Source organism: Gossypium arboreum, chromosome 11, assembly GCF_025698485.1.
Source record: "Gossypium arboreum isolate Shixiya-1 chromosome 11, ASM2569848v2, whole genome shotgun sequence".
Lineage (NCBI taxonomy): Eukaryota > Viridiplantae > Streptophyta > Magnoliopsida > Malvales > Malvaceae > Gossypium > Gossypium arboreum.
The window spans coordinates 134,980,647-135,005,495 of record NC_069080.1 but is presented as its reverse complement, the minus strand read 5'-3'; the positions used below and the strand labels follow the sequence as shown (position 1 = coordinate 135,005,495).

General features: G+C 32.5%; 2 protein-coding genes and 1 long non-coding RNA gene across 3 annotated transcripts; 2 read left to right on the top strand and 1 right to left on the bottom strand.

Annotated features, from left to right (window-relative positions):
* Positions 1–1,348: 1,348 nt before the first annotated feature.
* Positions 1,349–2,245, top strand: LOC128283991 (UPF0481 protein At3g47200-like). The gene has a single exon (XM_053021442.1). The coding sequence runs from the start codon at positions 1,439–1,441 to the stop codon at positions 2,243–2,245; it is 807 nt and encodes a 268-aa protein (XP_052877402.1). The 5' UTR covers positions 1,349–1,438.
* A 1,403-nt stretch (positions 2,246–3,648) lies between these two features.
* On the bottom strand, positions 3,649–4,483 carry LOC128284077 (uncharacterized). Its single transcript, XR_008274391.1, has 2 exons — positions 4,190–4,483; positions 3,649–3,925 (listed from the first exon to the last, which is right to left on the bottom strand). It is a non-coding gene; the product is annotated as an uncharacterized LOC128284077 (long non-coding RNA).
* Positions 4,484–14,179: 9,696 nt separating this feature from the next.
* LOC108471388 (uncharacterized) lies at positions 14,180–17,344 on the top strand. The gene is made up of 2 exons (XM_017773015.1): positions 14,180–14,913; positions 16,888–17,344. The coding sequence occupies exons 1-2, from the start codon at positions 14,180–14,182 to the stop codon at positions 17,342–17,344; spliced, it is 1,191 nt and encodes a 396-aa protein (XP_017628504.1).
* The last annotated feature ends 7,505 nt before the right edge of the window (positions 17,345–24,849 follow it).

Genomic DNA, 24,849 nt, shown 5'->3' with positions numbered 1-24,849 from the left:
ATATTATACTCTAAGTCATGTTAAAAGGTTGAATTAGGTGCACCACCCCGGAAGTCTAGTTTATTCTGTCTGTATTTCGGAATAAATAATTTTGAGAGGATTGTAGTTGAGAGATCCTTATATTATAGGATTTGATCAGATTAGTCCTTTTACTATTAAATGGATCAATTTAGTTCTTGTATTATTAAAAAAATTAAATAAGACCAAATTGAAATAAATATAATATTTATTGTTTAACAAAGTTAATATTTTTAAAGTTTTTATGATTTTGAAAATGAAACCTTTTATTTGGAATTGAATTGCAATTGGAAAAAAACAAGACATTTTTATATAGTAAATATTAACTGTATTGCACATTGGACTTATTTGGTTCTTTTTAAGAATATAGAGACTAAATTGATCTACTGAATAATAGAGAGATTAATTTGATCTAATCCTCATAATATAAAGACCTCCCAAATACCTTAACCTAATTTTAAGTTAGGACTACTTTGGTCTGGGCCAAATTATAGTTTAACAATTATTTTTACCCCTACGATATACGGAGTTATTATATGTATATATTAATAAAAATCTAATATATTTTAATATCCGGAATATATTGTATGAGTTAATGTTGTGAAAATAAATTATTAAGATTAAACAATTAAAATTTTGTAAAAAATTATTTATATTTGTATATTTTAATTGTTTAATTTTAATTAGTTAATGTGTGGGTATATTCTCATATCATGTGTGAATTTTGTTTTGTTCTTTTTATATTAATCCTCACATATATTTGTACAAAATATATAAGTGGAACTTTAACAAAAAGATATAATGATTAAATTAGCCCTCAATATTTATATTTTTTTGTCAAATTACTCTTTATTATTTATTATTATTATTATTATTTTGAGTTAAATTTAACCATTAACCTTTCAAAAAGAGTCAAATTGCTTTTCTTTAACAGAAATATTAACTAAAACATTAAATTTTTAATGTTGTTGGTGTTACAACTCGTGTGAAAATCCATGTGCATTTCATGCTAACATAACACGGCTTTTCTTATATACCACGCAACGAATAATTTAAAATAAGAAAACATGTACACGTAAATTGTCATATGAGTTATCATGTTTAAAATTTAATACTTTAGTCACTGTTTCGTTAAAAAATAATAATTCGACTCTTTTCTCTTTATTCATAGTAAAATTTGACACTTTTAAAAATAGAAGGTTAAATTCAACTAAAAAGAATAAGAATTTACAAGAATATAAATATTAAGGGCTGAAATTGATATTACAACAAAAATATTTTCCATGTGTTTATTATATAAGCTATAGAAACATTTGTCGTCATCGTAGCCGTTTTGCCACCTTTTTCCAACATCACTCACTCAGCCAAAAACAGTTCACAAAATCAGCTTCTTAATTACTTCGAATAGCTCAGCCTGAAAATGTTGTCCAAGGAAGAAGGAGGCGGCGCCGTCGGGGCTCCCGGCAGAGCAGTTTCCACTGATCAGACAATCATCACCACCAACAACAACAATAACAATCCCCTAGAGACGATCATTCCAATACTGGTTACGGACTTCACTCGCAGCAATAGCGAACTACGGAATCTCCGGTCATTAGACGAAGCTTTCGAGGGCGACCAACTCGACCCCAAAGCCAAACCATTGATACAAAGAGTCCCATCAACCCTTGCCCGTCACGAAGATTTCAGGAAGTATTTCAAGCCGAAAGTGATCTCAATCGGCCGACTCTACCACGATGATCCCACCCTCCGTGATTCCGAGAAGCTCAAGCTCAAATTAGCAGCACATTTCGTCAAAAAAATTGGCGTCGATAAGGATACCTTGTACAACAACATGAAGACAGAGATCAATGGCTTGAAAAAATGCTATGATCCAAAGGAATTAGAGAAGTATAGTAACGATAACGAGAAACTGGCTTGGATGTTCTTCGTTGACGGCTGCGCAATTTTACAAGCAGTTTATATGCGTTACGGCCAAGATTATGATCGTAAGTCGAACGAATTGTTCATTAAAAACGATTTGCTGACATTTGTGTACTCGGATCTGTTCTTGTTGGAAAACCAATTACCTTTTCGTGTTCTTGAATTGCTTACAAGCTCGGGGGATGGCCTAAAGTTCATGGATTCAATCAAAAGGTTCATCGACGACACCGTCGTTAACCCAGCCGAGATGAAAGAGCCACAATCACATCAGCAGGACAGGTATAAGATTTTTATAGCTAGATGATGGAATCGATTAGACTCTCATTTTCGGTTGAATAGTTCATTCGTTTAAATTATATAAAATTTTAGAAAATATTAAAGATATATTAAAAATATAAAAAATTTGATTTCACCATTCGATTCAATTAGTCTATTCTTTTCTTCTGGACTAGTATCTTGCTTGATTCTAGATTTACTCATTGGTTGGGTTACCCGGTTTATTTGAAAAGTGTGAGGACTTTAATAAAAATATAAACCCCAAAAATAGATTTGGGAAAAATACCATTTTAAAATTTTGCCTGGCCCCAGCCTGAATTCACAAAAGAATAAAAAAATCTTTTTTTTTTGTTGTTTTAATGCTATTTTTTCCACCTATTTCGCTACCATTTTACTATTTATATGAGTGTTATTTAAGTATACATATTTTTTTTTAAAAATTATTTTAAGTTTGTTAGTAAATATTTATTTTAATATTTTTATTGTGTTATATATATTTAAAATTATATAAAATATTAAAAAATTAATATCAACATGCGAACCTAAGCCTAAATCTTTTATTGGGTCTAACCTAAATTATGAGCACCTCTACTTAATTCTCTATGTATTTAGCTCCATCAACAGGTTTAGTCTAATTCTTAATTTTTTTACATGTATTAATTCATATTTTTATAAAGGTTCAACAAATTTTTATTTTTATTTTGAAGGATTAAATGTAATTTTATTATAAAATTTATAATTTAATAATTTTAAAAGAATTAAAATATAATTTTCCGTTTTGAGAACGACCCCGCCAGTCCCATATCCTGTTGAGTGTGCATTTTCAAAACCAACTTTTCAAAATAGAAAAATTATATCTTTAAAAATGGTAAAATTTTTGTATTAATACAATAATAAAAATTATATTTTAGTAAATGTTATTAAAATCAAATTAGATTGAAAATTAAATGAAATACGAGTTTAGAGAAAGCTATTAAATCTATTAACTTGAGAATTAATATGAGCATATTAAATTGTCAAAAAATTGAACCAATCAATCAAATCCAAATTTTTAATAATTTATTTAGAATTCATCGGATGAATTAAGCTTATAAATCCATGACTTGACACAGATTTCACTCTAAAAAATGGTGGAAGCTGAAAAATCCAATTCACCTCGACAAAGAAAGAATAAGAAAAAGCATGGAGGAGCTGTCTGCTCACGCTGGATCTACCAACATCAAGCAAACAAGAACAAAATGGTGCCATTCACACACCATTGGTAACGTAAAAGAGCTTAAAAAGGCCGGGATATGGTTAAAGCCAAGCGAAACAAGTTGTTTAACCGACATCAGTTTCAACCGTATTTTTTTCGTCGGAAAATTATGTTTACCGCCTGTAAACGGGTCAATTTGCCCGGGTCCACAGCAAAACTAAAATACAAAACAATAATAAACCAAACTAATAAATAATTAAGGCCAAGTCCAAAGTCCAAAGTCCATAACCCATTACAGACCCAAAACCAGTACATCGGGCCCAAATTAACCCAATTACAACCCAAAAATTTGAGGCCCAAATGGCCCAAAATATGTTAGAAACAGAAACCCTAGGGTTTCTCCCCCTTGCGCCACAGCCAAGCCCCAACCTTCAGCACCGTACGACTGTCATGCGCGCCTCCATACGCCTTACGCCGAGTGCCACGTACCACCACGCCAACTGGCCTCCATACCTGTGAATAAACAAGAGGACAACAACAAATACAAAAAAAAGAAGAAAAATTGTATTTTTTATTTTGGGATTTCAGCTATAAAGCCATAAACAATGTATTGTTCGTTTTTTTTACACACACTAATACGCAGATTGAATAGAAAATTTGAAAGCAATTTCTAAAAGGAGATCTCGAGTGTTTTTTTTCTTTTCCTTTTGAATCTATTTTTTTTTCTAGATTTTGCATGTGGTTTTCTGCATAAGAAATTAAAAAAGGAAAGCATACCTTCAAATGAGCCATCGAAGGCCGTATCTTCTTCGTTGAAATCGAAGCTTGAGATAGGTTTTTGAGGCTAAAATCTGACCTTCTGAGGTGAGGTTTAGAATTGGGAAATGGAATGATTTCATTGCGAGCTATCATCCATCGATTTCAATGGTGGAATGGTGGCGGTTGAATGGACAAAAAGGGATGGAAAAGCCTCAAAGCTGCTGCGTCGAAACCCTAGCAAATGGGCACTCGGTTTTTGGCTTGAAAAATGGCAGATTGCCATTCAGATTCTTGAAATTTTGGATTAAAAATGAAACGGCGCCGTTTAAAGGAAGGGGATCCGCGCGTCAACCCGTTCCAAGACCCAACTCCGCGCCTTTCTGCTTCAAATGGGAAATTTATTCGGCTAGTCCTTTCCCATTTGCGCCGCATTTCAATTAGTTCATATTTGCGTTTCATTTGTTTTTAAATTTTTCCTAAAATTTGTGTGTTTTTGCAATATAGCCCATGCCTCAATGCAGCATTTTGGGATCTGGAATATTTCCAGTTTTGGTCTTTGTGAATTCGCGTGCATTGCGCGTGGGTCCCTATTTTAATCCCAGTAGTTTATTTTATTTTTAAATTATCCCTTTTATTTTAATTCATTTTAATTTAGTTTTCTTTTTGTATAACTTGCCATTTTAAAATACATTTAATTTTTTCATATATGTGTTGATCTATTTTAATTTTTTTCCTGTGTTTTTATTTGTAATTAGGTTGAAGTTCTTTTTATATTATATAACTTTAACATTTTGCATAAGTATTTAATTAAAATCTTTTATATACTTGTACCTATATTATTTTAATTGAGTCTTCTATTCATTATGATTTTGAAAATCCATTTAGTTTTTTATTATTTTTTATGTGTGTTAAATCATTTTGATAACTTTACTTTATTTTATATAATCATTATTTTGAAGTTTATTTTATATCATATTATTTTAACCATTTATATAAAATTTTGTTTAAATATTTTTGTGTATATTTGTACATATATTATTTTAATGGAGTTTTCTATTTAAAATACCTATTGTTTTAAAATTTACTTAATATTTTTACGTATATATGAAGCTATTCTAAAAGCTTCATTTTTGTGTATAAAATTATTATTTCGAACCCTTCTTTATAATATGTTATTTTAAAATTTTATATAGTATCACATTTAAATGCTTTGACATATATTGGCACATATATAATTTATAGCAAAATTAATTTAATCTTATATGCATTATTATCTCCATGTTATTTTTACATATAATTGCTTCTAAATTCATTTATATATATGTATATGTCTTTTAAATCTATTGTGTACATAATTTATTTCCTAAGATTATATTTTAGTATATATATATATCTTTTACTATCTTTTCAAATTTTATGCATTACTTAAATTTTCCTTTATTGTGTGTATATTGCCTATTTTCAATAAACATCTTTATTTTGCATATTATTTGGACCCAAATTTATTCGCTCTATAACATCTATTTTAATAGTTATATACATCCCTAGTCTTTTATGCAAATTATTTCAAATTCAGCAATTCATATATTATATATATTATATGTTCATTAGTTCATCATTCTTTTAAAATTGTCTTATACCACATTGATTTCTAATTTCCATCTTGTTTTGTACATTTTATGTTAATGGTTTTATATTATCTGTATACATTGTCGTTGCATATTATTTACTCATTATTCTCAGATTATTATATCGGTTATTCTCCATACATGATTGAAAAGCGGGTTATATTTTTTAGATTAGTTATATTTAATTGTTTATTTTGTTAGTTGATTAAATAAGTTATATTATCTTCATTCATCCATCATCGTATTTTATGCATGCATATTATTCCATGTTTTTATTTTTCCCTTTTGGTTTATAAATGTCGCTTTATAATTTCCAACTCTTTAAAACTAATTATCCCATTTTATTTCAAGTCAAATTAATGTGTTTTGAGCTAGTTCTACAATTGTTTATTTGAAAATTTACTAAAACAAAGGTAATGATTGATGTTTTGGAACTCGAGGAATTGTGCCCTACCGTGCTGGGTTTCAATTTTCCGTTTGTCCAAAATAATCAAACATTCCTTTGAAATTTCATCTGCATTTTCTAAATTCTAAAATAAGGCAATGTTCAATGTTTGGAAATTCGAGAAATCGTGCCCTATCGTGCTAGGTTTCATTTTTTTGTTGGACCAAATAAGCGAACATCCTTTTGTAATTTTCAAGTGTATAGGCTTCTAGAAATCAAAATTGATCGTAGTTTCGAGGGTTTAAAGGATCGTGTCTGTAACGCCTTAAAAATTTAGGTTTTTTTTTTAATTTTGCCATTTTAGCATAAATTCCATGTTTACTTTAATGGCTAGGTGATTTGGGTGTGTTTGAGAGTGTCTGGGAAGTCCTAGGTTCAAGTTTCAGCTTTTGCAGCATCTTTATTTTTTTGCTCTTAAAAGAACCTAAGCGCTGGCACTGAGGCCTTATCAGTAATTGTGGTTGGTTGATGGCACAAAGAGTCTTGTGGCTTAGTGGCAAGTGGCGTGTGGAGCAATTGAGGCGGCATGGGTTCGAATCCCATGGCAAGCAAAGGAGTATTAAATTTTGCTGAAGGGGGCGACAAGAGTTTGAAGTGGTTTCGGACTCTGTTGTGTGGGAGTTTGAACTGGTCTGGGGAGTGGATCATAGAGAGATAAGGGGAGGATTATGTGGAGAAAATCATAGAGGTTAGCATAGAATTTGAATTGGGGGGAGTTGTTGCCAAATGGGTGTGTGTGGGGGTGCATATTCGGTCAAGGGGTTTGGATTAGGCATTTTTCGGCAATTGTGGTGTGGGGTAGGTGCCGAATCTTTCTTTGTAACTTTTGGCTTTTCTTTTTGTTACCCTTTAGTGCTGATCATAAGTGACTTGTCCCTCTTCCCAATTTCTTCTCTTTTCTTCTTTGAGTCAAGCTTGCTGAATCTTCTTTAGCCAAACACTAGTAACCTGTTTCTTTTTGGTGGTCTTGAACATCTTTTCTTCTTGCTTCTAAAGTCGAGGAAACCAAACCCAACTCATTCTTCATCCTTTTCATTGTTTTTTCTCTCCTGAAGTTAGCCGCTTGTTTCTTTCCCTGTGTGACCGAAGCAGTGGTGGCCTAACCGACTCCTTGTCTCTGTTAATTAAAGGTAAGTGTTTTCCCTAGTTGAATAATTAAAGGCTCTCTTTTGTGTTCTTGTTCGATTTGGGTATTCCTGAGTAAAAGAATCCTCTTGACTGTCGTGGGGATAAGCTCATCTAACGTTTCTTTTTCATTCAAAGGGTTAGGGGGTTGTGACGTTATCTGAGGGGGGTGAGCTGAATGCTATAGCCTCTCGTGTTAGTTCTCGTCGTGGTAAGACGTGCGTTTGATTTTAATGAAGTATTATGAAGGTGCTGAATAAATGGGTTGTTGATGCAGGTTGTGGTTTGTAGAAGGTGATCGTTGGAGAAGGATGGTTTAAGCCCCGTTAGTTGTAGCAAGGTAAGTGATGTTTATTGTTGGGAGTTGGTGAGTTTGTAGTTGGGGGTTAACCCAAGCATTACAGAACTGACTAGGGTTTATTGTTTTGGATTTAGGTTGAGCGTGTAGGGTTCGACGTCTTCCTTTCCAAAAAAAGGTGTGTAACTGTACACCACTCTATTATTGTTCAAAAGCCGAAAGAGTGTGTACTCACACCACTGCGTATCTATGAATCGGCAGAAGAGCCGAAAAGCCGAAACTTCAGCATTTACGACCGTGCGAGTGCGCGAATGCTCGCAAGGTCAATGAATTCACAAAACCTGGGTGACAGACTGTAAAGGCCACCGCGAGCGCTCTCACGGGCTTAAGCCGTTGTGGCCTCTATGGGCTGAAATGGGCCGTGTGAGCCCAATAGGCTCGTGGGCCCACGCGGATTAAAGGTTGCAAAAGATGGAAAATATCAGACTGAGCTATGAAAACCGCAAAGCCATTGCTGGAATTAGGTCGGCGGGCCACACGAGCCTGTGGGCCCACTTGGGCCGAATATTGGGCTGGTGGCCCATTTCACTGTTTTATTCGAATGAGTGTCTGAGTCTCACGGGGTGATTATAGGCCTTTGATGAGGTCGTTATCTGTATCGAGACTTTAAAATCTGTTAAATGACTGAAATACCCTTGAGGGGTTGTAATTACTGTTTTGCCCCTAACTGATGATATAACCCCTATAATGTAAGTGGTAGGTTAAATGATATGCGTAGCACTTCTAAATAACTGGTTTTGAGTATGACATGTTGCATGCACATTTTATTTATGACACGACATCTGTATGGGGCTGGGCTCATGATATGGAGGAAGTACTGTACTGGTGACTTTGTCACATATATATTTCTCTGGTGGCTTGCCACACTCACTGTTACAGCAGCTATGCTGCGTTATTATTACTACTGGCAGCTTTGCTGCGTTATTGGTGTGCTGGTTAGGTGGGTCGATTGATATCCCCACAGGTGTGCTGGTTGGTACGGGTGGTGTGCTGGATGGTTATGGGATGGGTTGCATTTCGTACTGTATTGATACTGAATAGGGCTTCGGCCCAGACTGTACTATTATTGAATAGGGTTTCGGCTCAGACTGTACTGATACCATGTTGATCCCTGTCTGTTTGATGTTGGGATTACACACTGACTTTTCGTAAACTCACCCTGTTTCATACTGTGCAGGTAATCCCTGAGCTTAGATGGTTTAGAGCTGCGAGGGACTCAGATATGGCCACACTATTGTTTCTGTTACTTTTGATTGCAATTAGATTTCTTATTGGGTTTTTAATTTATGTAATAAGGTCGTTGGTGGGTTTTAAGTTTTAAATTTTGGATTGGGATTTCTTATACTAAACTGTTAGTTTAGGAAAACTCGAGTTTTCAAAATGGCATTTTTTTTAGGAACACGAGCTTCCAACAACAAAGTTTTCAAAATGCTTCTGTGGTTTTAAATGAGGTAATATGCCAAAGGCAAACAAATTGGTAAACGTTTTGATGAGAACTTTAGTTTAATAATAATAAAGGAATTTAGATTCAGCAATGGATTTTCATCGGAAAGATCAAATTTGAAAAATGGTTTGATGTGATGCACTAGATTCAGCCATAACATCTAGGCTGGGTTTTGGGGTGTTACAGTGTCCTAACGTGCTGGATGTGATACTGTATTCCTTTGAAACAAGCGAATCTTGAAGTCTAATTTGAGTCATTCAAGTGTTTTAAAAGAAATCGTATTTCAAAATATTTTTAGACATAAGGACATTATTTAATCAAATTCGGTACCAATTTTGGGCGTAGTGAGGGTGCTAATCCTTCCTCGTACGTAACCGGCTCCCGAACCCGTTTTCTCAAATTTCGTAGGCCAAAATTGATTTAAATGAAATAAAATATTTTATTAAGGTGATCCAATCACATCAAAACAAAAGATTTGTGGCGACTCCACATTTGGTTTTAAAAGTTGATCCCCGTTATTTTCAAAATCAAAAAATGGTTTCGACACCGCCGATCACCATCGATGATTCAACCATGAACTTGATAGCTTACAAAATGTGTCCAGATTTCAAAAATGATTTCACTGCCACTTTATATATGTGCTTCCTTGATTTATTGATTGATGAAGCCGAAGATGTTAAAGACCTGAGAGACTCTGACATACTATACAACGGATTGGGGAGTGATGAAGAGGTGGCTAAGCTTTTCAATAAGATGAATACTGATTTGGTTCCTAGTCTGATGATTTACGGTGGGGTTAAACGAGAAATACATAATCATTGTAAGAAAATATGGATTAAGCATGCAGCTCAAGGTTATCATACTTATTTTAGGAGTCCTTGGAAGTCTTTGGCATTTTTGAGTGCCATTACTGCACTTTTGCTTAGTGCTTTGCAGATTTATTATGCCATACATCAGCCAAAGTAAGTGTTGTTTACTAGTCGTTTTGTAAACTCATGTTTTTTGTGAGAATTTTGTTTGACATATATTTTATTATCATTGAAACATAGGAGCCAAGAGCCCTAACAAAACATACTTCACATCACAAGACACTCTCAAAAGAACTAAACTTGTACCACATCAACAGGACCACAATACATACACTAAAAACAAAGATAAGGCGCTTCACATCTCAAGACACACTCAAAAGAACTAAACTTGTACCACATCAATAGGACCATGATACATACACTAAAAAAAAAGATAAGGCACTTTTCTTCTTTATATAATAACAATACATTTAGCTGAAACACACAGAGAATTTTGCCCCAATTATCTCCTAAAATCACTCCCTATTAACCCACTAAAACACAACTACTCAGAATTTTTCCCCAACACAACTCTTAGCCAAAATTGGAGCAAAAATACTATCTCCATGCCATCACAGAGAATTGAACACAAAACCTCCAACACTCCACTTAACCACCAGACCAACAAGCCCATTCTGATATAAACTTACCAACAATTAAACTTAAGCCCTTTGCACAAGGTTAATGCTTTATTTATAAAAATAAAAAAATTTGCCCAAGTAAGGCTTGAACTTGAGACCTCACACACACACCCAGAACACTTAACCATTGAAGCAGATACACACTTGTGTGTCACACATATACAAAATTAAAAATTAAAATTTTGGGGCATTGCAGTAAAAGAACTAATGTGATGATTGTTTGAAATGGAATAATTCATTATGGCATGATAAATGTAATGGTAGATGTTTGTATAACTTGTTGATATTTAGTTTAAGTTATTGAAAAGTTGAATACAATTGATGAAATGGTAATATGAATTGCTATGGAATTGAAATGATATGTTTGAACTTACTTAGCATGTTTTAAGTAAGTTTTAAGTCATTTAGAAATGGCATGTAATGTATTTTCTTGCATGATTTTAGTTGGAACATTGAATTAGATACAAATTGTACATTTTTACCAAATACATGGTCCATGTTGCAATTACGAATCTTGATGTTGCGACATTGCCAAGTTAGAGAGTCCTGTCGCAACGAGCATAGGCTTGTCATTGTAACGTGACATACTGAAATGGTCATGTTGCGATGAGAAAAGGTTGAAGCCATGATGTCACTTTGAAATTTTAAAACTTTTACAGTTTGGCCCTAATTCTTGTTCGAACTTCCAAAAAAGCTTTCGTAAGCTCGATTAAAGCTCATAATTAATGTATTATTATAATTGAATCATGATTGATGTTTAAATGAAAATTATCTTATTGTAATTCTGACTGTAGTTGCTTGGACAATGACTGTAGCGTCTTGTAGATCGGACCCAACGATCGGATCCAATGAAAAGTGTTACAAGAAGCATGGTTACATGTGAAAGCTTATAAGTATAATAACTTCAATAAAAAGAGTGATTGGTTGGCATGCGAATAATTTGTTGTTGGAATTTTGAAAATTTTCATGAGGTACAACAATAAATGCAATTAATATATGTAAAGAAGCATGGTTATATGTGAAAGCTTATAAGTATAATAACTTCAATAAAACAAATTGGTTGGCATGTAAATAATAAATTGGTTGGTTGGAATAATAAATTGGTTGTTTGGCATGTGAATAACATGTTGCAAATTTGAGATTTTTCATAAGTTAGGTAGAATAACAAATGCAATTACTATATGTAAAGAAGCATGGTTACAATGTTAAATATTTGAATAGCTATTATTAAGCTAATGAAATTTAAGAAGTGTTGTAGATATAAAATTCTCCCTTTGACAGGGTCTTAGCTTCTTAGTTAAGGCGAAGGTTTTGGGTTGTTGAGTATTTAGGTTCTATAATATTATTCTCAATTGTGATGTGTGAGTCTCACTCTCATTATATGCATATATCATGTGTGGATTTTTTCTAATTCTTTCTAGATTAATTGAGACATATATTTGTACTTGAACCTATATTGTATTTCTATAAGTGAAACTTAAAAAAAGAAGACATAATGATTCAACGTTGTAATTAACATTTTCGACTTGAAATGTTGTTACATGTACGATATCTAAGTGCCATGGAAAAATAAATTTGATAGCTTATTGAGTAATTGTCTATGTTCAATTAATCTAGGTAAGTTTTAGATTACATATATATGCTTACCCCATTGTTTTCTTTTTCCTTTTAGGTTGTTACATTGTGGAACACGTCGGTTGGATTGTTCGAAGCTTACACCATTCTATTGTCAATTTGTCTTTTTTTTTTTTTATCATCTGAGTCAAGGATTGCAACATGCATAATAAACTTTTGGAGTAATCTTTGGTTGTGTAAAAGTCTTGTTGAGTTAAATGTGGTATATAATGACTTTGCATGTGGGTTCTTGGCATGATCTTTGTTAGTACATGAATATGAAATATCTGATGCATTTGGAAAGTTGGAATCTGATCTATTTAAGTTGGTTTGCATATGTTGACTAAAAAATAAAAATAAAAGAACTAATGTGATAGATTGTTTGAAATGGAATGATTCATTATGGCACGATAAAGGTAATGGTATATGTTTGTATAACTTGTTGATATTTAGTGTAAGTTTTTGAAAAGTTGAATATAATTGATGAAATGGTAATATGAATTGCTATGGAATTGAAATGGTATGTTTGTACTTACTTAGCATGTTTTAGGTAAGTTTTAAGTCATTTAGAAATGGCATATAATGTATTTTTCTTGCATGATTTTAGTTGGAGCATTGAATTAGGTACCAAATTGTATATTTTTGCCAAAAATAGGGTCCACGTCATGGCTGACGTTGCGATATTGCCAAGTCAGAGAGTCTTGCCGCGACGAGGATAGGCTTTTCATTATGATGTGACTACTGAGATGGTCATGTTGCAATAAGAAAAAGCTGAAGTCGCGATGTTGCTCCAAAATTTTCAAATCTTTACAGTTTGGTCCTAATTCTTGTTCGGACTGCTGAAAAAACTTTCGTAAGCTCGATTAAAGCTCATAATTGATGTATTGCTGTAATTGCATCATGATTGATGTTTAAATAAAAATTATCTTATCGTAATTCTGACTGTTGTTGCTGCGACAATGATTATAGTGTCCTGTAGATCAGATCTAACATAGAATGTTACAATAAGCATAAAGCATATAAGTATAATAACTTCAATAAAAAAGAAGTGGTTGGTTGGCATGTGAATAATATTTTGTTGCAAATTTGAGATTTTTCATAAGTGAGGTACAACAATAAATGCAATTAACATATCTAAAGAAGCGTGGTTATATGTGAAAGCTTATAAGTAAAATAACTTCAATAAAAAAAATTGGTTGGCATGTGAGTAATAAATTGGTTGGTTGGCATGTGAATAATATGTGGTTGCAAATTCGAGTTTTTCATGAGTTGTAGAACAACAAATGCAATTATTATATGTAAAGAAGCACGGAGCTATTTTTAAGTGTATGAAATTTAATAAGAGTTGTAAATGTAAAATTCTCCTATGATTGGGTCTTAGATTAAGGAGAAGGTTTTGGGTTGTTGAGTATTTAGGTTTTATAATATTATTTTTAATTGTGATGTGTGGGTTTCAGTCTCATTTTATATGTATTATGTGTAAATTTTATCTAGATTTTTTAGATTAGTGGAGGCATATATTTATATTTAAACCTATATTATATTTGTATAAGTGAAACTTAAAAAAATGACAAAATGATAATTTAACCTTCAATATTTACTTTTTCTGTCAAATTGACTTTTATTCTTTTTTATTTGAGTTAAATTTAGCTATTAACCTTTTAAAAAAGTTAAATTACTTTTCTTTAACAAAAATATTAACTAAAACATTAAATTTTTAACGATATTAATGTCACAATTGTGTGGCAACCCATACACTATTTTTCTTATATGTTTATTATGTAAGCTATAAAATATTTGTCATCATCGTAGCCATTTTGCCACCTTTTCTCCAACATCACTCACTCTGCCAAAAACAGTTTACAAAATCACCTTGTTTATTACTTCCACCCGCTCGGCTTGAAAATGTCGTCCACGGAGGAAGGAAGCGGCAATGTCGGAGCAGTTTCCACTGATCAAACAGTCATCAACAACAACACCAACAACGATTTTGTGGCCATTGATATGCCGTGTACGGACGTCGCTCCCAGCAGTAGCGAATTAGCGAATATCTGTTCATTATTCAAAGCTTTGGAAAGCGACAAAACCACCCGAAGAGGCAAACCATTGATACAAAAAGTCTCATCTACCCTTCGCCGTAATGAAGATTTCAAGAAGTATTTCAAGCCGAAAGTGATCTCAATCGGCCCACTCCACCACGATGATCCCACCCTCCATGAATCCAAGGAGCTCAAGCTCAAATTAGCAGCAGATTTCGTCTCACACCTTGACGTCCTTAAGGTGTACAGCAATATGAAGAAAGAGATCGATGACTTAAAGAAATGCTATGATCCACAGGAATTAGAGAAATATAGCGACGATGACGAGAAACTGGCTTGGATGTTCTTCGTTGACGGCTGCGCAATTTTACAAGCAGTTTATATGCGTTACGGTGATGATGATGATTTTTTTCATGATTATGGCCAGTTGTTTATTAAAAACGATTTGCTTACATTTGTGTACTCGGATCTGTTCTTGTTGGAGAACCAAATACCTTTTCGTGTTCTTGAATTGCTTACAAGCTGGAGCGGTGGCGAACAGTTCATGAATGCAATCATAAGGTTCATCGACGACACTGTTATCACCCAAGCTGAGGACAGGTAATTTAAGGAATTTAAAAAAAAAAAATCATTTTGTCGAGTTTATAAATGTTAAAAGGATTTTACATCTTATTTTTGATTGATTCGTTTATTGGATTCAATTATATAACTTTTTCAAAATATTAAAGATATATTAAAAATATAAAGAAAGCGATCATTCAATTCAACTGGTTTAATACATTGTTCAATTTTCTCTCCAACTAGCCTGACCGGCAACTTTTATCGGATCCTTAAATTTTTTCATGTATTGATTTATATGTTCATATTTTTTAAAAAAGACTGAACAGAATATTTTTCCATTTTGAGGGTTAAAATATAATTTTATTATATATAAATTTATAATTTAATAATTTTAAAGAATTAAAATGTAATTTTCTATTTTGGAATTACTTTTGCTTGTGATAAATTATTTTATGGACCATTTTAACCACATTATCTATGGTCCTACTCAATTAAAAAAAGACACATTATCTTTGATTTGGAAGTTTAATCCAAATGTACATATGGAATGAAAAAAAAAATGATCTATCCTCTTTTAATTAGATATGATCATAAATGATGTGATGAAAATGGTGCATAAAACAAAATTTCCCTACCAGTTCCTTTGGTCCTGTTGAGTGTACATTATGATTTCAAATCCGACTTTTTAAAATGGAAATTTTATATTTTAATATCTTTAAAATGGTAAGATTTTTGCATTAATAAAATAATAAAAATTGTATTTTAGCCAATATTATTTTAATCGATTTGGATTGGAAATTAATTAAGGTATCAGTCCGAAGGAAGTCATTGGACCAATCGACTTAGGAATCTATATGAACAGGTTGAACCGAAAAAAAACTAATTGGACTGGGTAATCAAATAGAAAATTTTAATAATTAATTTAATTAAATGGGATGAATTCATTAGACCAATTAGACTTATAAATAGAAACTTAATGAGTTGGATTTTGAAAGTTAAAAATTTACAATTCCAAATAAAAAAAGGGTAAATTACAACAACAATCACTCAACTTTGGTCCTTTTAACCATTTTCCGTTATAGACGTAAATGAAAAGTGACATGGCATTTAAGGGTGGGCTAGCTGTCATTTAAACAAACCCATTTAAGAATTATGGGCAGTAGAAGAACAAAAAAAAAAGAAGAAATGGAGAAAATGGAAGGAAACCAGTTATTCCCAATGATCAAAATCCAAGTTCCCGGGTTTTGACCCTTGGGAATTGTTGGTACGAAGCGTGAAAGCTCCTTCCATTTTCCCTTCTTCCTCCCCTATTCTTTTTTTCTTCTTCTCCATTTCTCTTATTTTTCTTTTTACCCTTAACCAATCATATTTTCTTTTCTTTTTTACGCTTTAACTATTTGTCCAACATGGCAAGTTAACTAGTCACATCAGTTAATTAATTGGTCACATTAAACCTGTGACGAAAAATGTTGATGAGTAATTGATTTGTCACTTTTTAATAATATTAGTGACTGTTTTATTATTTTTCGAAAGTTTAGTGATTGAACTGAAACTTGAGTGACTGTTTTGTTAGCTATCTAAAAGTTGAGTGACTGTTAGTGTAATTTACCCAAAAAAAATATAAGTTCGCTTCCACTAATGCAGATTTTGCTCCAGTGAAAAGTGGTGGGAGCGGCAAAAAGAAGGAGAGCGAATTCACTTATTGCATCTACTACGAGTAAGACTCCTTTTCGAAAAAGAAAAACCACGGTGGTGGTGTTTAAGACTCCTTTTCAATAAAGAAAAACTATGGCGGTGGTATTTAAGACTTCCTTTCAATAAAAAAAAACCATGGCGGTGGTGTTTAAGACTCCTTTTTAATAAAGAAAAACCAAAGTCTTTCATTGAACACGGATCTAGCAACGAAGCAAGAGCAAAACGGTTCCATTCACACCTCATTCGTAACGTAAAAGAGCTTAAAAAGGTCGGGATATGGTTAAAAGCCAGCAAAACAAGTTGTTTAACCGACATCAGTTTCAACCGTATCTTCTTTGTCGGAAAATTATGTTTACCGCCGATCTCCGTCGATGATTCAACCATGAACTTAATAGCTTACGAAATGTGTCCGGATTTCGACGACGATTTCACCGTCACTTCATATATGTGTTTCCTTGATTTATTGATCGATGAAGCTGAAGATGTTAAAGAACTGAGAGCCGCCGGTATACTATACAATAGATTGGGGAGTGATGCAGAAGTGGCTAAGATTTTCAATAAGATGAACACTGATGTGGTTCCTAGATCGATGATTTCCAGTGAGGTTAGACGGAAAATACATAATTATTGTGAGACTGCGAGGATTAATCATGTAGCTCAAGCTTATCATACTTATTTTAGTAGTATTTGGACGTTATTGGCATTTGTGGGTGCCATTACAGCACTTTTGCTTGGTGCTTTGCAGACTTATTATACCATACATCAACGAAAGTAGGTGTTGTTTACTAGTCTTTTTGCAAACTCTTGTTATTTATGAGAATTTTGTAACTCCTGAATGTTGGATTCAATCTATTTAATTTTTGGTGTTTAATGAGATTCTTTTTTTGAAAATAAAATTTAAGAGATTTAATAAAAAATTTGAGAAAATTAAAGACAACTTTTGAAGATTTCAATACTTTTTATGAGGCCTAATTAGGAATTTTGAAAAATTGGGAGGTCTAACTAAAATATAAATTTTGTGACTTTTAATTATTTTAATGTTTAAATATTTTAAATTAAATGTGTCAATTCTAACATGAATCTGAAAATTTAACTAATCATAAAAATTAGTGATTTAAACCAGTTTATTATTGACCCAAATATAAACTGATTCATACAAAACATTCATTCAAATTTAAAATAATCTGAAAAAATTATACTTAAAATAATTTTATTCGCAATGGTCCAATCCAAAAATTAAAACCTCAAACTTAAAACGATTCAAAACTTGTGAAACCCGAAACCAACTTATATAAGTTTGTTACATGCAGAAGCTTATTTTGTGTGTATTTGTTCTAAAATGCTTTTATATTTTTTTTCTTCTTCAATTTGTGGCAGCCAAGACTCATGCAATCACAAAAATTAAAGGCTGGTTGAAGAGCCCTATAGGATTCAAGGCATCAAGGCTTTGTATATTATATTTGTGTTTAATTTATTATAAATATTGAAAGTTAATAAATTTTTATACATTTTACCAATGCTCTTTAATTTTGTTAATTTATATATACAATTTATAGTAGGGTGATTTATCCTAAATACTTACATCACAACAGCAATATGTGTACTTAAATTTTATTTAACTTACAGTTTTTAATTTAGTTAGTATCAACAATGTTATTAGTATTGAAAGATGTGGGTTGAAGCATGCTGAAGTGCTTTTATCTTCCTATTATAAGTTGGGGAGGAGTTATTAATAGTTCTAAATTTTGTCTTTTTTATCTCCCAACTATCTTAAATTTATGAGCACTTCTATTTTATTTCTATAAAAAGCTATAAAATGTTAATATGAATTGCTATGAAATTGAAATGATATTTTTGAACTTACTTAGCATGTTTTAGGTAAGTTTTAAGTCATTTAGAAATGGCATGTAATGTATTTTCTTGAATGTTTTAGTTGGAACATTAAATTAGATACCAAATTGTACATTTTTATCAAATATAGGTTCCATGTTGCAGTTATGAATCTTGGCGTTGCGACATTGCCAAGTCAGAGAGTCTCGTCGTGACAAGCATAGGCTCATCGTTGCGACGTGACATATTGAGAAGGTCATGTTGCGATGAGAAAAACTTGAAGCCATGATGTCGCTTCGAACTTTTCAAATTTTTACAATTTGGTCCTAATTCTTATTCGAATTGTCAAAAAATCTTTTATAAGCTCGATTAAAGCTCATAATTAATGTATTACTGTAATTGAATCGTGATTGATGTTTAAATGAAAATTATCTTAACGTAATTTTGATTGTAGTTGCTTTGACAATGACTGTAGCGTCCTATAGATCAGACCCAACAATCGGATCCAATGAAAAGTGTTACAAAAAGCATGGTTACATGTGAAAGCTTATAAGTATAATAACTTCAATAAAAAAAAAGTAGTTGGTTGGCATGTGAATAATATGTTGTTGCAAATTTGAAAATTTTCATGAGGTACAACAATAAATGCAATTAATATATGTAAAGAAGCATGGTTATATGTGAAAGCTTATAAGTATAATAACTTCAATAAAACAAATTGGTTGGCATGTGAATAATAAATTGGTTGGTTGGAATAATAAATTGGTTGGTTGGCATGTGAATAACATGTTGCAAATTTGAGATTTTTCATTAGTTAGGTAGAATAACAAATGCAATTACTATATATAAAGAAGCATGGTTACAATGTTAAATATTTGAATAGCTATTATTAAGCTAATGAAGTTTAAGAAGTGTTGTAGATATAAAATTATCCTTCTAATAGGGTCTTAGCTTCTTGGTTAAGGCGAAGGTTTTGGGTTGTTGAGTATTTAGGTTCTATAATATTATTCTCAATTGTGATGTGTGAGTCTCACTTTTATTATATGCGTATATCATGTGTAGATTTTGTCTAGCTCTTTCTAGATTAATCGAGACATATAATTGTACTTGAACCTATATTGTATTTCTATAAGTGAAACTTAAAAAAAGAAGACATAATGATAAATTTAACCCTCAACATTTACATTTTCTGTCAAATTATCTTTTGTTCTTTCTTTTTTTTATTTGAGCTAAATTTAGCCATTAATTTTTCAAAAAAAATAAACACTTAAATTGCTTTTCTTTAACAGAAATGTTGTTACATGTACTATATGTAAATAAGTGCCAAGGAAAAATTAATTCGATAGCTTATTAAGTAATTTTTTATGTTCAATTGATCTAGGTAAGTTTTAGTTTTCATATGGACTTACTAAGTATATCAAATGCTTATCACGTTGTTTTTTTTTTCTTTTAGTTTCCATATGGAAGGTTTTAGGTTTTTGAGTATTTAGGTCCTATAATATTATTCTATGTGTAGGTTTCACTCTCATCACATTCGTATATCACGTGTGGAGTTTGTCTGGTTTTTTCTAGATTAATTCAAACATATATTTGTACTTGAATTTATATTATATTTGTATAAATGATAAATTTAACCCTCGACATTTATCTCTTCTATCAAATTGGCCTTTATTTTTTATTTAACCTTTCAAAAAAGAGTTAATTTGCTTTTCTTTAACATATATGCTAACTAAAATATTAACTTTTTTAATGATATTGGTGTCACAACTTGTGTGGCAATCCATGTGCATTTCATACTAACATAACAATACTTTTCTTATATGTCACGTCAATAAATAATTTAAAAATAAGAAATAAATTGTAGCACCCAAAACCCGGCCCAGACGTTATGACCGGATCCGACATGCCACATCAAAGCGTTAAAAACATTTTATATTGTTGATCCAGAAAAACTTACTCAGTGTTTTAAAAGATAATTTCATTATAGGTTAAAGTGAATGGAAGCTATGCACCGGTAGGAAAGCGGAAAGAGGAGGTGAGTCCATCGGATCGCTTATGCCAAACTCCTTCGGATCCAATCCTAGACATGTAAACCACCATTGCCATACCTTAACGTCATGTATATTTCTAGAAACCGATTTGATTAAGTCCTTTTAGGAAAAGTGATTAATTTTGGAAAATATCTTCATTGCGGAAGCTTTGCTTGTTTTCGTGTTATTTTGAAAATAATTATTGCTTTTGAAAACGCGCCTAAAGCTATCCAATTTCAACAGTTAAATATAAATATTACCTATCTTAATAAAACATATAAAACCATCAAAATAAATAAGCGGCCTTATTACATTTAAAAGCCCAAAACCTCAAATGTAATTAAAAGGATGTCCAGTTCACCGAAGAAAATCAAACTTTCGAAGCGGGTGGCCACTCAATTCCCTCACGACTCCAAGCCCACTATGGTTGGGGATTTCCTGCGTGGATGAAAATAAAAAGGGTGAGTTTGAGGAAACTCAGTGTGTAAGGAAAACCCATTCAAAGCCCAAGTCAGCTCAAGCCTATTGGGCCTAAGCCCATTCAGTAATAAAGTGGTCTGGACGAGCCCTTTTCAGATTACAATAAGCGGGCCTTAGCCCTTTATTCAGATAACATGTATGGCCCATAGGCCCATTTCAAAATACATGCAACATCAATAACATATGCAAGCCCATTTGGGAGACTACTCAACCCACCAACCACTACACTCCACCCGTACCAGCCATACACTCCATGTGTGGAATAGCTCAACCCACCCACCCAACACTCCACAGCTTTGACCTTGCTACTCGTTATCAAAGAATTGAGGCAAAGCCTCCAAGACGTGGACAAGCCACTTTCAGTACTTCCTCCGTCAATATCCAGTCCCATGCATCGATAATAACAACATGGCATGCGTAAATAACAAAAATCAAACATGCATTTAGATCAATTTAACCCTAGGGGTATTTGGTAATTTATCTCTTAGGGGTAAAGCGTAAATTTTCCACTTTTAAAGGTATTTCAGTAATTTATCTATTTTAGGGTTTTCATGCATATTCCTACTTTTCACGTACTAACGAATCACGCATCGAGGGTTCTTCTTGAATTGGGCTGTTGGCCCATCATTCCAATTTTGGCCCATTAAGCCCAAAAATATCGAGGCACGAAATCATGCACTTTGCGGTCAAACATTGCGGTTTACCAAAAACATTAATCGATTTACCTCACGAGCATTCGCTTTTCTCATAAATCTACAAAATATCGGTTTTCGACATTTGGCTTTTGACTTTTGCCGATCTAGACTAAGAAAGAGGGTGTTAGTTACACACTTGTTTGCGACGATATCTTGACGAGATCACACACGAACCGCCTACAATTGGATTACTAACACGTTAATCTAACTATTCAAATACAAACTACGTATTAACCCCTTACAATATTCGGCCAACCACACCTACAGATCATAGTAAGCTTATAAGAAATCAATAAGCAACTCATTAACAAATTTTTGTCAATGTTTACCACATAATCATAATTTCACTGTAAGCTGTCTTCCTGAGCAACAGTCACTAAATTATTTATAACTGGAGCTACAAAACTCCAAATCAAGTGCTGTTAATTTTCCCTGAAAATAGACTCATATATATTCTATCCATAAAATTTTTAGAATTTTTGGTATGGCAAATCAATACCAGATTTTTCTTAAAGTTTCCCATGTTTCACTGTTTGACTAATCTGACCACTCTTCATTATGAATCAAATTTCTCATTGTACAGAATTCAAAATATGTTCTCGTTTATTCCATTTGAAACTAGACTCATTAAGCTTTAATTACATAATTTATGCAGCTTCTAACTCATCTCCCACAATTTATCGTGATTTTCCAAAGTCACGTTACTGCTGCTGTCCCAAGCAGATTTATTACCAAATCACTCTTTCACACCTAACTTGCATGCTTGTTATTTAAACATGTATATCACCAATCAATCATCACATATCTATGATTTTACTTAAGTATAATCTCCATTTCATCATTTTAAAGCACAACATGTTAGCCGATTTTTCACCTTAGCATCTAAGGCACATGCATGCTCATTTGTTTGGCTCAACTTCACCTATCTTCCATTTTTCATCAAAGAACATGAAACAACAACCATTTCCTTTATTTTAATTCATGACTAAATGCTCACAACACAACTAAAACCAAAATATGCTTCAAGAGTTAAGGTAGAATCAAGAAGAACTTATGAACATCAAGATAGAAGCAAACTACCATGAACTTACCTTCAATTTTCTTCCCCAAGTGACCGAACATTCAAGAGCTTTCTCCTCTCCTTTCTCTTCTCTAACTTTAGGCTATGATGAACAAAGATGGACAAAACTTTGTTCTTTTCACCCTTTTCTTTTAATAAAATTTCATATTTCATCCATTTAATTCTTTAATACAAAAGACATGAAATACCCATCATGGAACATTTACCTAAACCATTATCATGGAACATTTACCTAACCCATTATCATGGAATATTTACCTAATCCATTATCATGGAACATTTACCTAACTCATTATCAATTTGTACCATGAATTATGGATATCAAGTGCTCATATTGTCTACAACAACATGATGGCTGGCCACTTCATGTAAAATGGGAGGTTTGTCATGCAAATCCTCCTATTTTGCACTCCTATTTATTTAGCCACTTCAATTTAGCCTATAGCATTTTCAAACATCTTCACGTAGGTTCTATTTCATAATTTCACCCCCTTTTTCTTATGGAACAAAAATTAACTAAAATTGCTGGGTTCTATCTTAAGCTTGGGCCTTCTAGAGGCCCACTAACATAATTAAACCTATGCCAACATTCACAGAATTCCCGAAAATTGGGGCGTTACATAAATAAAAAAACATATAGATGTGGATTGCTGTATGAGTTGTTATGTAACGCCCCAATTTTCGGGAATTCTGTGAATGTTGGCAAAATTTCATGCTTTAATTTTGTCATTTGTGAGTGAAATTATGAAATAGGACCTATGTGAAAATGTTTGAAAATGCTATAGGCTAAATTGAAGTGACCAAATAAATAGGAGTGCAAAATAGGAGGATTTGCATGACAAACCTCCCATTTTACATGAAGTGGCCAGCCATCATGTTGTTGTAGACAAAATGTACACTTGATATCCATAATTTATGGTACAAATTGATACAAATTGATAATAGGTTAGGTAAATGTTCCATGATAATGGGTTAGGTAAATGTTTCATGATAATAGGTTAGGTAAATGTTCCATGATAATGGGTTAGGTAAATGTTCCATGATAATGGGTTAGGTAAATGTTTCATGATAAGAATATCATGTCTTTTGTATTAAAGAATTAAATGGATGAAATATGAAGTTTTATTAAAAGAAAAGGGTGAAAAGAACAAAGTTTTGTCCATCTTTGTTCATCATAGCTGAAAGTTAGAGAAGAGAAAGGAGAGGAGAAAGCTCTTGAGTATTTGGTCATTAGGAGGAGGAAAATTGAAGGTAAGTTCTTGGTACCTTGCTTCTATTTTGAGGTTCATGAGTTCTTCTTGATTCTACCTTAACTCTTGAAGTATATTTTGATTTTAGTTGTGTCGTGAGCATTTAGTCATGAATTAAAATGAAGGAAATGGTTGTTGTTTCATGTTCTTTTGATGAAAAATGGAAGATAGGTGAAGTTGAGCCAAACAAATGAGCATGCATATGCCTTAGATGTTAAAGGAAAATCAGCTAACATGTTGTGCTTTAAAATGATGAAATGGAGATTATACTTAAGTAAAATCATAGATATGTGATGATTGATTGGTGATATACATGTTTAAATAACAAGCATGCAAGTTAGGTGTGAAAGAGTGATTTGGTAATAAATATGCTTGGGACAGCAGCAGTAACGCGACTTTGGAAAATCACCATAAATTGTGGTAGATGAATTAGAAGCTGAATAAATTATGTAATTAAAGCTTATTGAGTCTAGTTTCTAATGAAATAAACAAGAACATATTTTGAATTCTGTACAATGAGAAATTTGATTCGTAATGAAGGGTGGTCAGATTAGTCAAACAGTGAAACATGGGAAACTTTGAGAAAATTCTGGTATTGATTGGCTAAACCAAAAATTCTGAAAATTTTATGGATAGAAGATATAGGAGTCTATTTTCAGGGAAAATTAACGGTACTTGATTTGGAGTTTCGTAGCTCCAGTTATAAATAATTTAGTGACTGTTGCTCAGGAAGATAGCTTGCAGTGAAATTATGATTATGTGGTAAACATTGACAAAAATTTGTTAATGAGTTGCTTATTGATTTCTTATAAGCTTACTATGATTTGTAGGTGTGGTTGGCCGAATATTGTAAGGGGTTAATACGTAGTTTGTATTTGAATAGTTAGATTAACGTATTAGTAATCCAATTGTAG

Excerpts from the sequence above, each read along its gene's own strand:
- LOC128283991 (XM_053021442.1), top strand. The coding sequence starts at position 1,439 with ATGTTGTCCAAGGAAGAAGGAGGCGGCGCCGTCGGGGCTCCCGGCAGA.
- LOC108471388 (XM_017773015.1), top strand. The coding sequence starts at position 14,180 with ATGTCGTCCACGGAGGAAGGAAGCGGCAATGTCGGAGCAGTTTCCACT. Across the intron at positions 14,914-16,887 it reads ATCACCCAAGCTGAGGACAG|TTTCAACCGTATCTTCTTTG; the intron begins GTAATTTAAGGA and ends AACCGACATCAG.